Source organism: Ctenopharyngodon idella, chromosome 4, assembly GCF_019924925.1.
Source record: "Ctenopharyngodon idella isolate HZGC_01 chromosome 4, HZGC01, whole genome shotgun sequence".
NCBI lineage: Eukaryota > Metazoa > Chordata > Actinopteri > Cypriniformes > Xenocyprididae > Ctenopharyngodon > Ctenopharyngodon idella.
Window position 1 is genome coordinate 13,528,741 of NC_067223.1, and position 17,261 is coordinate 13,546,001.

The 17,261-nt window shown below is 37.9% G+C and overlaps 1 protein-coding gene across 1 annotated transcript in view; it reads left to right on the top strand.

Moving 5' to 3' along the window:
* Positions 1-17,261, top strand: part of srgap1b (SLIT-ROBO Rho GTPase activating protein 1b) — a 51,647-nt gene that overhangs the window by 27,462 nt on the left and 6,924 nt on the right. The window contains exons 6-16 of the mRNA XM_051891144.1: positions 2,085-2,213; positions 4,826-5,047; positions 7,482-7,583; positions 9,892-10,089; positions 10,393-10,477; positions 13,034-13,061; positions 13,221-13,251; positions 13,365-13,425; positions 13,512-13,589; positions 15,550-15,684; positions 15,945-16,050. Of these exons, the coding sequence (XP_051747104.1) occupies positions 2,085-2,213; positions 4,826-5,047; positions 7,482-7,583; positions 9,892-10,089; positions 10,393-10,477; positions 13,034-13,061; positions 13,221-13,251; positions 13,365-13,425; positions 13,512-13,589; positions 15,550-15,684; positions 15,945-16,050 (1,175 nt within the window). The remainder of the gene's footprint in view (positions 1-2,084; positions 2,214-4,825; positions 5,048-7,481; positions 7,584-9,891; positions 10,090-10,392; positions 10,478-13,033; positions 13,062-13,220; positions 13,252-13,364; positions 13,426-13,511; positions 13,590-15,549; positions 15,685-15,944; positions 16,051-17,261) is intronic.

Here is a 17,261-nt window from a genome sequence, read left to right on the forward strand (position 1 = left end):
GTATGACCAGAACATATTTATAGAAATATTCACTGGGGAGAAAAAAAAAAAAGCAAAGAAGAGCGGCCATTTTGCAAACCATTCTGTAACTGAAAACCATGTGTTTAGAGCACAATATGGTTATTGCACAGTTTCTACATCAGTATAAACCCAGGAGACTATAATGTCAGATATAATGTTATAAATAAAGCAGGAGTCTCTCTTTAGAGCATTAATTTTCCAGTACATACACCCCCGTGGCACACCGTGTGTTCACTACAGTTTGATACTGCATTCATTTTTCTCTTGTTTCATAAGGGGGAGGAGAGGTTAGAATGAGCAACGGTTACAGTATTGGACAGAATAGGCAGACAGGATATCCCGATGGACAGAGTCATCAGTGTACAGCAAGCATTTTTCCAAGGCATAGCTGGAGCATAAAACGGTTTGGTTCACGTATATCATAATGTTTATACATTGCTGTTCAAAGTTTTGGGGTCAGTAATATGTAATATATATACCGATAAGGCATAACATTATGACCACTGACAGGTGAAGTGAATAACACTGATTATCTCTTCATCACGGCACCTGTTAGTGGGTGGGATATATTATGCAGCAAGTGAACATTTTGTCCTCAAAGTTGATGTGTTAGAAGCAGGAAAAATGGGTAAGCGTAAGATTTGAACGAGTTTGACAAGGGCCAAATTATGATGGTTAGACGACTGGGTCAGAGCATTTCCAGAATTGCGGCTCTTGTGGGGTGTTCCCGGTCTGCAGTGGTCAGTATCTATCAAAAGTGGTCCAAGGAAGGAACAGGATCATGGGCGGCCAAGGCTCATTGATGCACGTGGGGAGCGAAGGCTGGCCCGTGTGGTCCGATCCAACAGACGAGCTACTGTAGTTCAAACTGCTCAAGAAGTTAATGCTGGTTCTGATAGAAAGGTGTCAGAATACACAGTGCATCACAGTTTTTTGCATATGGGGCTGCATAGCTGCAGAGCAGTCAGGGTGCCCATGCTGACCCCTGTCCACCGCCAAAAGTGCCAACAGTAGGCATGTTAACATCAGAACTGGACCACGGAGCAATGGAAGAAGGTGGCCTGGTCTGATGAATCACGTGGATGGCCGGGTGCGTGTGTGTCGCTTACCTGGGGAACACATGGCACCAGGATGGGAAGAAGGCAAGCCGGCGGAGGCAGTGTGATGCTTTGGGCAATGTTCTGCTGGGAAACCTTGGGTCCTGCCATCCATGTGGATGTTACTTTGACACTAAGCATTGTTGCAGACCATGTACACCCATGGAAACGGTATTCCCTGGTGGCTGTGGCCTCTTTCAGCAGGATAATGCGCCCTGCCAAATGGTTCAGGAATGGTTTGAGGAGCACAACATTGAGTTTGAGGTGTTGACTGGCCTCCAAATTGCCCAGATCTCAATCCAATCGAGTATCTGTGGGATGTGCTGAACAAACAAGTCCGATCCATGGAAGCCCCACCTCGCAACTTACAGGACTTAAAGGATCTGCTGCTAACATCTTGGTGTCAGATACCACAGCACACCTTCAGGGGTCTAGTGGAGTCCGTGCCTCGACGGGTCAGGGCTGTTTTGGCAGCAAAAGGGGGATCAACACAGTTAGGAAGGTGGTCATAATGTTATGCCTGATCAGTGTGTGTGTATATATATATATTTAAATGAATACTGTTATTTAGCAAGGATGCATTAAATTGCTCCAAAGTGACCAGATAAAGAAACACAGTTTTTTTGTTTTTTTTTATCCAAATTTTTGCATACAAATTCAACAAAATAAATAAACTCCAATGTTCAGGATCCTTCCTTGATTTAATGATAATGTTGCTTTAAAATATCTGTGGGTTTTTCCGGCAGACAGGGACTTTAATTAAAGGAGCAATTACAATCACAGAGACGCAGACGTCAGCCAAGCCTCACTGTGAAAACACTGGCATTAGAAACAAGTTAGTCGATAGGCCGTCCGTCAATAAAAACATTTTATCTTCTTGCCTTGATGGAGATATAGCACTTACTCAACACTTTGTCCTTCTCTCTCTCCTTCAACCTCTCCGTCTTTCTCTTTTTTTCCCCCCAGCGCCAAGCCAAGTACTCCGAGAACAAACTGAAGGTTATGAAAGCTCGGAACGAGTATCTGTTGACTCTGGAGGCCACGAACGCTTCTCTGTTTAAATATTACATCCACGACCTGTCGCATTTGATTGACGTGAGTATCTGATTGTATATCGCCGCTTGCGCAGACTGTGAATCCACGGCAGGAAATTGCCACTGCATGAAGGGCATGGTGTTATGGTTGCGTTTATTTGCTTTTTCACCAAGCACAGTAATGAATTATAGTCCTGATTAATAATCACTAATTAAGGCAGTCTCCACTGCCTTTAATTAGAGACAAACGCACCCTGTAACAGGCAGGACGGGATGGAGATTAAGCCTTTAATTACAAGCACACATTAGCACATTCTGTAACAGGCCACATTTGGAATGGAACTACTGCAGTATAAGGCCAATTCACACAGACCAACACTGACAGTCACCTGATTACAGCTCGTCACTTCTCACACATTCTAATTCTGATTCAGAATGTTCAGCTCTGACAGACACCAACACACTGATCCGACAAAACCTGACCAAGTGTCTGTTCCCGTCTGTCAGTGTGGTGTGAATTGACCTATATACTGTCCTGAAATTATTTTAAATATAGTATGCAGTGATAGACATGATAAACAGTAGGATGTTACATTGTCACATGACACACATCTGTCTGTCTGTCTGTCTGTTGTTCGTTCTATTTGTCGTTCTATCTATCTATCTATCGTTCTATATCTATCTATCTATCGCTCTATCGTTCTGTCTATCTATCTATCTATCTATCTATCGTTCGTTCTATCGTACGTTCTATCGTTCCGTCTATCTATCTATCGTTCGTTCTATCGTTCGTGCTATCGTTCTGTCATTCTATCATTCCGTCTATCTATCTATCTATCTATCTATCTATCTATCTATCTATCTATCTATCTATCTCTTTCTATCGTTTGTTCGTTCTATCGTTCGTTCTATCGTTCTGTCGTTCTGTCTATCTATCGTTCGTTCTATCGTTCGTTCTATTGTTCGTTCTTTCGTTCTGTCATTCTGTCGTTCCGTCTATCTACCTATCGTTCGTTCTATCGTTCGTTCTATCGTTCTGTCTATCTATCTATACCTATCTATCTATCGTTCGTTCTATCGTTCTGTTGTTCTATCGTTCCGTCTATCTATCTATCTATCTATCTATCTATCTATCTATCTATCTATCTATCATTCTATCTATCGTTCTATCATCTATCCATCTATCTATTGTTCTATCTATCTATCGTCTGTTCGTTCGTTCTATTGTTCTTTCTATTGTTCTATGTATCGTTCCATCTATCGTTCTATCATCTATCTGTCTATCTATCGTTCTATCGTTCGTTCTATCATTCATTCTATCGTTCCGTCTATCTTATCTATCTATCGTTCTGTCGTTCTATCGTTCGTTCTGTCGTTCTATCGTTCGTTCTGTCGTTCTATCGTTCGTTCTTTCGTTCTATCGTTCTGTCGTTCTATCGTTCCATCTATCTATCGTTCGTTCTATCATCTATCTATCGTTCCATCTATCGTTCTATCATCTATCCATCTATCGTTCTATCGTCTGTTCGTTCGTTCGTTTTATTGTTCGTTCTATTGTTCGTTCTGTTGTTCTGTCTATCTATCGTTCTATCTATCGTTCCATCTATCTATCTATCTATCTATCTATCTATCTATCGTTCTATCTATCGTTCTATCTATCGTTCTATCTATCCTTCTATCTATCCTTCTATTCTTCTATCTATTGTTCTATCGTTCTATCATCTATCTGTCGTCTGTTCGTTCGTTGTATTGTTCTATCTATCTATCGTTCTATCTATCTATCTATCATTCTATCGTTCTATCATTCTATATATCTATCTATCTATCTACACAGTATATATTTTTATTAGAGACTTCAACATATGCCTATATAACTGTATATACAAACTGTATATACCATATTAAATACTATATACTACACTATATACACACAGTACTGTATATGCCATATTATATACTATATATTCACACGCAGTAAATTCTGTAGTATACAATGATATTGCAGTAGATTTCGATTTAATTCATCACACTGAAAATGGAAGGTCAGTTTGTGTTGATGGGATAGAGTGTCTCATGTAGTGTGCTCTAGTTCTATACTGATTATTTTCGCAGCTGTAGCAGTTCATCAGAAAATCTGCAAACTGTACACCTAATGCATACTACTCTATAGGATCCTACTGAGTATCCTGCACACTCAATCTAGTGCACAGTGAGACCAGGAGATCCCTCAATGGTACAGAGAGGAGCCATTTCTCACACGGGCCGTCCCTGCTCCTCGGTTTGCTGTGTCTGTTGTTTTGCTCATTAGAGTTTGCAGCAGGCTGATCGTGGTCAGCAGTATCTGGCCGATCGGAGCGCTGCGTCTCTTTGACCTTCACAGAGGTCAAACCTGCTCACACTGAGATAAAGACAGCAGGAGAATTTGTGTACGTGGGTGGCTAAAAGAGAGAGAGATTGTGTGGGGGTGGCAAGTGAGATACGGTAAAAGCCTGTATGAAAAACCCTTCAAATTAACCCTGAGAACAGAAGCCGTGGAGGATAATTTCTAGATAAGCGTTTTAAGGGAATGTTTTATCCATCATAATCGGTTTTGAGTGACAGCTCTACACAAATCCACACTATTCATGTTCTTTTCTCTATGAAAATCGATTGCGTTCATCTGTGTTTTAACAGTGTTGTGACCTCGGCTATCATGCGGGCCTGAGCCGGGCGTTGCGGACCTACTTGTCGGCAGAATACAGCCTGGAAACCTCTCGCCACGAGGGCCTGGATATTTTGGAGGGGGCCGTGGAGGGGCTGGACCCTGGTAGTGACCGGCAACGCTTTATGGAGACTCACCCCACAGCGTTCACCCCTCCTGCACGCTTCAACTTTCAGCCACACATGGGAGACCAGGTCACACGCCACCTAGTGTCCAAACTACATTTATGCATTCATGAAACAAATCATTATACCCTTCTGTGTAGGAAAGGAATGAATTTGTGCTACTACAGTGATTTTTACTGTCCTCTTATATCTTCATAATTTGGCTGAACAAAAGAAAAAAATTATATCTACTAATTATATCTAATAATAATAATAATTTTTGTGTGTGTGTAAAAATTTGACATTGTCCTGTGATTGATTGGGTCATAAACTGTGATATTATTAAATGGGAAGGAAAAAAAGCCTAATAGATAAAAAGTATAATATTTTGTAACCAATTTAAAAAGGTATGGAAGCTCATTTCTGCCACTGAATACAAAAAATAAAAAATACTTTTTTCTCGCAATTGCAAGTTTATATCTCACAATTTTGAACTGTAAGATATAAACTCGCAATTGTGAGGAAAAAAGTCTGAATTGCAAGAGAAAAAAATCACAATTACATTTTATATTTGTTTATTCCATAGTGGAAACAAGCTTCTATAAAACCATTTCTTAAAAAAAAAAAAAAAAAAAAATATATCGGTTCTAATTGGGAATTATAACCTCAGAAAAAATTATGACATTAAAGGGGGGGTATCACACACAGTTTCTGCCAATCTCATGTTAATCTTGAGTACCTATAGAGTAGTATAGCATCCTTCATATCGGCGAAAAGTCTTTAGTTTTATCATATTTATAAAAGATACATACACTGTACCGAGTCTTTCCGAAAACAGTGTCGTGTGAGCGGAGCTAAAGAGTGACGAGCTGTCACAAGCACGGGCAGCTTTTGCGTAGTGATCCTCTGCAAGCGATCAATGGTCAGCTAAACAACTGTTTTTAAACACACACAATACACCATCACATTATCCATGGATAACTTTTGAATCACTATAATGAATATAGCGTATAGTGAATGATGAATAATGAATTTATGAATTCACTACGTTCATGTTGTTTACATTATATGCACTTAGGCGCCTATTGCCAACAAAACAGACATTTTTTACTCACCACCTGCGGTTCCGACTCATGACCGGGATCATTATCGCTGTGACCGCTCCATCTTTCGGTTTCAAATGATCTGTAAATCCAGCGTAGAACTGGGCCTTGTTTATAAAACCATAAGCGCCGATCCTGAGGGCTCGAGCAGCCACGGAAAAACATGAGATATTCTCCATTCATTTTAACTAATAAAAAAGTGATTGCAACTATCAGTTTCTATGATTGTTTTAATAACAAATATCGAGAGCGCATCAATGTAATGCGTGAGCACAAAACTCTCAGCTTCACTGAACACTGGGTTCTTTGGGAAGCAAGGTTATCTTTCCCTCACAACCAAAAACACACTTCTTTGGTGACATTGTTGATTTCGTGGTCTAAAAACAAAGCAAGTCCTGTTCAGGGCTGCCGATGACTTCCGTAAACCTGAACGAAGCATGTTGATGGGCGTGCTCTTGCTCTCTCGCTCTGGTCGACGTGTGCACGCGCTCTTCCGGGAGAAGTGCCCGTACAAGGGATTCTGACCTTTCTGATGTCACACAGGCAACATACTCCAAAAAAAAGATCCCGAAATTTAAGTGGATTTGGAAAAGTATTTTTGGCACAGAAATACTCTGTCATACGTCCGACTCGTGTTTTGAAACTTTGGCCATGTTTAGCATGAGAATCCAACTCTTTAACAGTGTAAATAAGTTAGAATACATGAAATAGCATTATACCCCCCCTTTAAGTTAGGAAGATGGACATTTTCGCCTCATACTATTAACTGAACGTGCAATGTTTATATTATATTATATTATATTATATTATATTATATTTAATGCTGGGCAAACGAATTGCATCCAAAATAAAAGTTTGTGTTCACATAATATGTGTGTGTGCTGTGTATATTTATTATGTGTATATAAACACACACATACATGTATATATATTTAAGTAAAATTTGTTATATATAAAATATATATATATTATATAAATATATGTACAGTATATACATACACAGCACACACACACATATTATGTGAACACAAACTTTTATTTTGGATGCGATTAATCGCGATTAATTATTTGCCCAGCGTTAATTATATATTATATTATATAAATTTTCACAAATCCTATGGGTCTATTTAAAAAAAAAAATTTTTTATTATTATTATTATATTAAATTCCAAGTAAAATAATGTATTAGGCTTACACAGTAAGTGACATGGAAAAAAAAAAAAAAAAACAGAATTCATTTGCAGTTATTTCTATGACAATTAATCTTCAGCACAAAATTCATGATCATCTGCCCTCCTTATCATTTCCTTTCCTTTCTTTACCATCCATGTCCTTGAAAATGTCCATAAAAGATCAAATGATTTGTTTGTTCTGCTGAGCGGTTTCTGTAATGTGTGTATTTATGCATGTTGATATTTCAGGTGAGTCAAATCACAGCACTGCCGCAGGTGCAAGCCGAACTCCTCCTCCGATTCCAGCAGCTGCAGTCGCGCCTCTCTACACTGAAGATCGAAAATGAGGAGGTGAGACACACACACACACACGCACACACACACACACAATCCCTTCCTCTCGAATGAGCACCTCGGCAGCTGCGGTTCCCCCACTGAGGATAAAGAATGAGATGACAGGCGTACACACCTTCTCCATTTCTCCTTTCCCCTCTCTCGCTCCTTCTTTCTTTGTCATCAGGCACTATATATGCACCCCAGCACACCGCTACAGACGCATTCATACATATTGTTTCCATCTTCTCCGTCTCTGTTGGAGTGTGTGGTTGTTTATCGCAGGTTGTTGGCAGGCCAGCTGTTTCCTGCAGCTCTCAGCATGTGAAGGACAGAGCAGAAGTGCTGATGAACGCTGTATTACTGCAGTGAGTTTAGACTGTAGAGACCGAGGGCTGTACGGATGTGTGTGCGGGATATTCCTCTATCCTTGCTTCTCTAGATGGCTACGGACCAATTCCTGATTGTCACAAAACAAGAAGCACAACTTAGCTTGGTTGGTTGGACGTGATAATGCTAATTTATTTGATCAAACATAACAGCAATTATAGCAATTTAAACTAACTGTTCTTTCAAAAAGAAAAAAAAATCTGACTGACATCAAACATTTTTGCTTCTTAATACTGTAGATTTACACATTTTAATCTCACTGCAAATTATTTTGTATATTCACTGAAAAAACAACAACAACTATATTTGGTATCATCTAAATTAATTGGCAAAATTATTTAACAACACTAAATCAACATTCTGTGATCGGAAAATGCTGGGTTAAAAACAACCCAAGTTGGGTTAAATATGGACAAACCCAGCGTTTGGGTTAAATGTTTGACCAGCATGCTGGGTAGTTTTATTTAACCCAGCTATTGTTTAAAAATTACTGTTTTGCTGGCTTAAAATGAACCCAAAATCCCAAGAAATCAGACACAAATAATTATGAGAGGCAACAATAACAATCAAAAGGTGAACATTTATTAATAAGCAATTTAATAAATGTTTATTATTTAATTATTATTCATTAAACTCATGAGGGTCAATGACATGACAGGTCCTTTTTTTGTCCAAAGGCCTTAATAATAATAAAAAACAAAGATATGACATCCAAAGTATGTGAGGTAGTAAAACTAGATCTCTTTTATTGAATCAAAAAGGTTTTAATTATATTTTGCTACATATAAAGGTATTTTAAAGATTTTGAAGTGTCAAAAGGTCATTCGGTTTAACCGTCCAAAGGCCAATACAGCCATTTCATTTGTGATTAAAATATCTTAAAATGTAATAAATGTATATATTTTTTATTCTGGCATGATTTTATAACATCATATATCAACATAGTGCAAAATGGTATTAAAATTATGCGTAGAAGTCGTTGCTTTGTTATGAGAAAGAATGTCCGGAAAAAATAATTTCATTGATGTCATTCGGAGTAACCAATATAAAGGGACCATTTTGGATCAAGTCATGCGGTCAATATCATGTGACAGGATGTGACTTCATTCAGACACCTGCAAAGTAACTAACTCTCTTTTAACTACTTGAAAAATTCATGTTTTCACTTGCTCATACGCATGTCCCAAAACATCAGGTCATTCGGTTCAACCGCTATAAAAAATGGAAATGTTGTAATATTTTAAAAACTTGTACTAAATATAAGATGTTTGATTGTTCTTTTGCTAGCTAGATAGATATCAGCCTGTTAGCATTGTATGTAAATATCGTCATTCGGTATAACCAAAGAGTCATTCAGTAAAACCGAAATTTTGGTTAAACCAAATTACTTTTTTGGTGACAAATTTTGTCTCATTGTTAACACTTAATAAAACTGCAAAATAAATTATCTCCATTATGTTTTTTTTTTACACTTTTAAAAATGATCCATTAACAAATGTTAATTTATTAAACATATTAATAAATGTTAATTTCCAACCTATTTTGGGTTCATTTTAAGTGAGCAATATAGTAATTTTTAAACAATAGTTGAGTTAAATAAAACTACCCAGCAGGTTGGGCAAAACAGTCCAATTGCTGGGTTTGTCCATATTTAACCCAACTTGGGTTATTTTTAACCCAGCATTTTTTAGAGTGTACATTAGCTTACATAAATTTAAGGGCAGAAAATGCTCCTTATCAGGCAGAAAATGCTCCTTATAGTGTATGTAAACTTTTGGACCCCGTTGACACCTGTATTTTGCTCTGTCCACTTTTGAAATATGAAAATAAGGTGTAAATGGGATTTGGATTAAAAATGAACATGTGCTGCTAATCATTCAGTACAATAGTATATATGGCACCACCACCTCTATAGCTCTCTATGTTCCCTCTGAAGGTGAAAAAGACGTCGGAGGCCACTCTCAGCACTATCCAGGACATGGTGAACATGGAGGACTACGACGTGTCTGAAAGCTTCCAGCACAGTCGCTCCACTGAGTCAGTCAAATCCAGCGTATCAGACACTTACCTCAGCAAACCCAGCCTGGCCAAGAGACGCGCCAACCAGCAGGAAACAGAGCTCTTCTATTTCACAGTAAATGCTGGCTCACACACAATCCCTCAGACAGAGCCTGTTTTGGAAATGTAGTGTTTAATAAGACATATCAGACACAGAAAAGAGCACAGACACAGCATCACACTTTACAGTCAATGATCTGTTCACGCTGTAGTTTTGTAGCATTGTGTCTGTCGGATCAATGATCTTGTTTTAGCTTAAAGCGACGTCAGTATCTTTAAACTTAGTTTATGGCTACTGAAGGATGACCGGGACTAATTAGATCATTAATTTCCAGTGTAACTGGATTATTATTGACTGTGTGCATGTGTTTGGCTGCAGAAACTGAAGGAGTACCTGGAAGGCAGTAATCTCATCGCTAAACTACAAGCCAAACACGACATGCTGAAGAGAAGCATAGCTGAAGGTGATGTTGCACTTTTCTCAATGTATAGTAATATCATTATATTTATTATTGTGTACTACTACTACAAAAAATGTTAATGTTCGCCTTGAGCCAAGGATTGCAATGATATAAGACACTTGATGGTACATGAGCCAGCGTATCGATTCTCATATCGCATGGAGAAGGACAACGATATATTGCCCTCTCGATATTTTGTCCCACCCTTAATAATAATATGCGTTTGAGCCCCTAATTAAGTTCATGGTTCTCTGACATCAGACCCCAGTCTGGGAAACCCTGACGTACTGTAATGTAATATTTGGTGCACTTCATGTTGTTGTTGATAAAGAATGGAACATATTTTCTTTTCTCTCTCTATTTTTATATCAATATGGTACAAGATTATCCTATTCAAATCAATGTGTTAGGTAAAAAGTAATCTAAAAGTAGTCAGATTACATTACCTTAAATGTGTAATGTAATGGAGTACATTACCAACTACAATTTTTGACATCAGTAGCCGACTACAATTAAGTAATCTATCCAGCACTGAATACTATATTGCCAAAAGTATTGGGACACCCCTCCAAATCATTGAATTCAGGTGTTCCAATCACTTCCATGGCCACATGTGTATAAAATCAAGCACCTAGGCATGCAGACTGCTTCTACAAACATTTGTGAAAGAATGGGTCGCTCTCAGGAGCTCAGTGAATTCAAGCGTGGTACCGTGATAGGTTGCCACCTGTGCAATAAGTCCATTCGTGAAATCAACTGTTAGTCAACTGTTAGTGGTATCATAACAAAGTGGAAGCAATTGGGAACAACAGCAACTCAGCCAGGAAGTGGTAGGCCACGTAAAATCACAGAGCGGGGTCAGTGCATGCTGAGGCGCACAGTGCACAGAAGTCACCAACTTTCTGCAGAGTCAATAGCTACAGACCTCCAAACTTCATGTGGCCTTCAGATTAGCTCAAGAACAGTGCGTAGAGAGCTTCATGGAATGGGTTTCCATGGCCGAGCAGCTGCATCCAAGCCTTACATCACCAAGTGCAATGCAAAGCTTCGGATGCAGTGGTGTAAAGCACGCCGCCACTGGACTCTAAAGCAGTGGAGACGTGTTCTCTGGAGTGATGAATCACGCTTCTCTGTCTGGCAATCCGATGGACGAGTCTGGGTTTGGTGGTTGTCAGGAGAACGGTACTTGCCTGACTGCATTGTGCCAAGTATTAAGTTTAATGGAGGGGGGATTATGGTGTGGGGTTGTTTTTCAGGGGTTGTGCTTGGCCCTTTAGTTCCAGTGAAAGGAACTCTTAATGATTCAGCATACCAAGACATTTTGGAAAATTTCATGCTCCCAACTTTGTAGGAACAGTTTGGGGATGGTCCCTTCCTGTTCCAACATGACTGCGCACCAGTGCACAAAGCAAGGTCCATAAAGACGGTCACCATGATTTTGCCAAGTAAGACATGTTCCTGGATCAACATATTTTGTATATTTAGTCATAACCCTATTCCTACCCCTAAACCTATCCCTACCCTTAATTTATCCCTAAAATCAGAGGGAAATGATAGGTAAATAACACCGACGTAGAAGCACCTAACCCTGGTTGTAAGCCTAAACTTGACGTAAACTGTAAACTTTTCCCTCAAATCTGATTGGTTGATTGGAATGTTGTTCCAGGATCAGCAAAGATGTTGATTCAGGAACATGTTGTACTTGGTAAAATCACATTCACCCCATAAAGACATGGATGAGCGAGTTTGGTGTGGAGGAACTTGACTGGCCTGCACAGAGTCCTGACCTCAACCCGATAGAACACCTTTGGGATGAATCAGAGCGGAGACTGTGAGCCAGGCCTTCTCGCCAACATCACTGCCTCACCTCACAAATGCACTTCTAGAAGAATGGTCAAAAATTCCCATAAACACACTCCTAAACCTTGTGAAAAGCCTTCCCAGAAGAGTTGAGGCTGTTATAGCTGCAAAGGGTGGGCCAACTCCATATTAAACCCTACGGATTAAGAATGGGATGTCATTAAAGTTTATGTGCACGTAAAGGCAGGCTTCCCAAAACTTTTGGCAATATAGTGTATATTTAAAGAGTATATGTCATTTTACATGTTGAAATATTAATTTTATCAATTTAACGTGAAATACCTGAAAATTTCGAGCGAATCTGTCTTGAGCAAAGGATTCCAACAATATAAGACACTTGCCTACGCCTAACGGTTCAGGAGTTATGAGCCATTTAGAATTTTTCACCGCTGTTGCGCCCCCTTCTGGCCCGATCGGGGCGAGCCTTGCTGACGTTCTAGATGGTTTGAGTACTACCAGCCCTCTAAGTCTCTACGACTTACCATTTGGTCTGCCTGGTCACTTTTAGGGGAGAATGCTGATCCTTGGAAATTTTAACAATTACAATACAGTTTCAGCACTATGTGCTTGAACCCCTAAATAATCTGTCACCATTTTAAATAACATAATGAAAAGGAAGTGACATCATTTGAGCTTTTATAGGAGCTCAGTTTGTGATGACCAGTGAAATGTCGTCTAATATAATATCTATGTCTGCAGGATACAGAGCAGACATCATGACAACCAGGTACATCTCATCATCTATGTGTCTGACCTTCTTTAGTGCCCTTTTTACATATACTACCCTGAATCACAAGATCCTCTTGATATTTGTAAAGGTTCTCATGACCTTTTTGAATGCTAAAACTCATTTCAGTTGTATTTCTCTGTCTTTTTTTTCACTCAGCCGTCGACGAAACTCCCACAGCAGGCACCAGGTAACAGCCTTTTAACGTTTCGTTTTCACCTGTACCAGCACGCATGTTTCATGTTAACTTCCATGGGCTTCTTTGTGATTTTTTTTTTTTTTTTTTGGGGGGGATATTTTTAGGATTCTGGGAAGGCCATCCCTCTGATTGTAGAAAGCTGCATTCGCTTTATTAATCTATACGGTGAGGAATGTATATAATCTGATTAATAATACAAATATTGATTCCATCAAACACACACATATATATGCATTCATCCCTTTTTCCAGGTCTGCAACACCAGGGTATTTTCAGGGTTTCAGGGTCACAGGTGGAAGTCAATGACATCAAGAACTCTTTCGAACGAGGTTTGTGAACACAGTCATCCGATCATCTATAAATACATAAATAAATTATATTATACTTTTGAGCACACTGATTGAACATCAGAAATAATAAAATATATACAGTGAGCTTCGAAAGAATAATGGGATTTTTTTTGTTTCATTTAAATCTGGAAATGTAAAATATTGAATCATTTAAAACAAAGAAAAGTTATGGCATAACATGAAGATGAAATACTTTGTGCTATTTGTTAATTATCAAATAAATTGTTGACTTTGACCATGTAGTTGGTAATGATTTTGTACATTTAAATTAGAAAAATGCAAAATTATATATATATATATTATATATATATATATATATATATATATATATAATTTTGCATTTTTCTAATTTCTAATTTCTAATTGCATTTTTTGTGAAAACAATCAAAAACACTGGCGGTGGCTGGCAAAAAAAATAAAAATAAAGAAAGAAAAGGCTGTCAGGGAAAGAGTTAATTATATATATATATATATATATATATATATATATATAATTAAATACAGATTAACAGTCTCTCTTGATTAAAATTGTGATTATTAACTCTTTCCCTGACAGCCTTTTCTTTCTTTCTTTTTTTTTTTTTTTTGCCAGCCACTGCCAGTGTTTTTGATTGTTTTCACAAAAAATTCATGACCCCCAGAATATTTTGTTGTATGAATATCTGAACATGCGATATATCAAAAGAAAGAACAGAGCCTCTGCTTTTAAACAAAAAAACATGTTTTATTTTAGCTTTATGCATTATTTTTTTTATCAACACTTAAATGTGGGTAAGTTTAAAGACTTTATATATAGGAAGACGGTGCACTCCTATTACTTATGAATGGGAGAAAGTGCAAAACCCAATATGGCAAATAAGCTCCGCCTTCTAAGTGAAAGAGCCAATCGTTGATTAGTAAAGTAATCGCATCACTGAAGCTGCCATTAGAAGCTCCAGACTCGTGCTCATGACTGCGCATGCGCATGGTCTAGCATGAAAAACAAGATATTTGAACATAAGAAACGAGCTGTATAAGACAGTTGTTGTCAGATTTCATTGGTGTTTTCAAATATGAAATGTAATCGCAAGCTTAGTGAACAGTTTTGGAAAATCTGATGTTTCCCCATTCAAAAAGATAGGAGCTGCACTTGGATGCACGAGAGGCATTTAAAAGATGGCCGCCGAGTGAAATGACTTATCTTAAAAGGGACTTTGGTAAGTTTCATAAAAAAACAACAACAACATTTTGAACAAAAAGCTGAGAAAATCGTGCTTTTATCGTTTGTTTCTGCTCTTTTTTTCGCTTGTGTTTTCATCCGGAGATTCTTAACTCTTTCAGAAGATGCGTAATAGCGTCCCCAACCTTATAACAGTGAAAACACGGAAAGCCGGAAAATTCTGTCAATGGCGGGGAAAGGGTTAATAAATTCCAGTGGCTTTTTGAAAGCTCAGCTCTGTATTAAAGGGATGGTTCACCCAAAAATGAAAATTCTGTCATCATTTACTAACCCTCATGTCATTCCAAATCCATAAGACTTTCGTTTATCTTCAGAACAAACCTCCTGCGCTTTCTCAAATGTGATGCGTAACACATGAAAATGAACCTCATTGGTTTTCGCACGTCAAGCAAACATGCTTGAGCTTCCATTTACCATATCTGATGTGTGATGCATGTTTATATGTATATAGTTTTACAATCTCTTTATGAACTTTTTGAAGCGTTAAAGTGGTAGTTGCGTAACTGTCAATGGAGGGACAGAAAGCTCTCAGATTTCATTAAAATATCTTCATTTGTATTCTGAAGATGAACGAAAGTCTTATGGGTTTGGAACGACATGAGGGTGAGTAATTAATAACAAAATTTTTGGATGAACTAACCCTTTAAAATGAGAAAATCACAGATTTTAATTTAAAAGGATCTATCACCATGGATACTCTCTTATCTGACTGTTTCCCAGGCAACGACCCCTTGACCGACGAGGAGAATAACCATGACATTAACTCAGTAGCGGGCGTGTTGAAAATGTACTTCCGCAACCTGGACAACCCGCTTTTCCCCAAGGAGAAGTTCAACGATCTCATCGCCTGCGTCCGTGAGTGCACGCTTTCCCCTGCGTTCATATAAGTTGTGCATGTATGTGAATGAAGCAGGATGGAGGAAGGAAAGGTGTGTGTGAGAAATGGTGGCACAAGCATTCGGGAAATGACAGGGTGCTAAGTACTCGGGTTTCCTGGGGAGTTTGGACAGCTGGTGTCTTTTCATGTGTCTATGAAAGAGTCCCTGCCTTTTTGAGCACATGGGACATCTGATTTTCCTTGTTTATGAACTTGCGTGTTCATGTGCCTTCAACAGGAACTGAGAATCTGTACGAGCGTGCCCTCTCCATCCGTAAGATCCTGACCACAACACCGCGGCCAACACTAGTGCTCATGAGATACCTGTTTGCATTCCTCAACCAGTGAGTATTCATGCACACATTTATGTAGCCATCTGAGGGCATGCTGTTGTGGAAGTTTGTTTTTGTTTTATCTTACAATTTTTTTTATCTCGCACTACTGGGGGGAAAAAAGTCAGAATTGTGAGAGAAAAAGTTGCAATTACCTTTTTTCAATTGTGAGTTTATATCTCGCAATTCTGAGAAAAACATCAGAATTAATTATGAGGGATAAACTCGCAATTGTGAGAAAGTCCAAATTATTTATGAGATATAAACTTGCAATTGTGATAGGCAGAATTAATTATGAGATATAAACTTGCGATTCTGATAAAGTCAGAATTAATTATGAGATATAAACTCGCAATTGTGAGAAAGTCAGAATTAATTATGATATAAACTCGCAATTGTGAGAGAGTCAGAATTATTTATGATATAAACTTGCGATTCTGATAGTCAGAATTAATTATGAGATATAAACTCGCAATTGTGAGAAAGTCAGAATTGAGATATAAACTTGCGATTCTGATAAAAAAAGTCAGAATTATGAGATAAACTCGCAATTGTGAGAAAGTCAGAATTAATTGAGATACAAACTCACAATTGTGAGAAAGTCAGAATTATTTATGATATAAACTTGCGATTCTAATAAAGTCAGAATTAATTATGAGATGTAAACTCGCAATTGTGAGAAAGTCAGAATTAGTTATGATATAAACTTGCGATTCTGATAGTCAGAATTAATTATGAGATAAACTCGCAATTGTGAGAAAGTCAGAATTGAGATATAAACTTGCGATTCTGATAAAAAAAGTCAGAATTATGAGATACAAACTCACAATTGTGAGAAAGTCAGAATTATTTATGATATAAACTTGCGATTCTGATAAAAAAAGTCAGAATTAATTATGAGATAAACTCACAATTGTGAGAAAGTCAGAATTATTTATGATATAAACTTGCGATTCTGATAAAGTCAGAATTAATTATGAGATATAAACTCGCAATTGTGAGAAAGTCAGAATTATATATGATATAAACTTGCGATTCTGATTAAAAAAAAGTCAGAATTAATTATGAGATAAACTCACAATTGTGAGAAAGTCAGAATTATTTATGATATAAACTTGCGATTCTGATAAAGTCAGAATTAATTATGAGATATAAACTCGCAATTGTGAGAAAGTCAGAATTATATATGATATAAACTTGCGATTCTGATTAAAAAAAAGTCA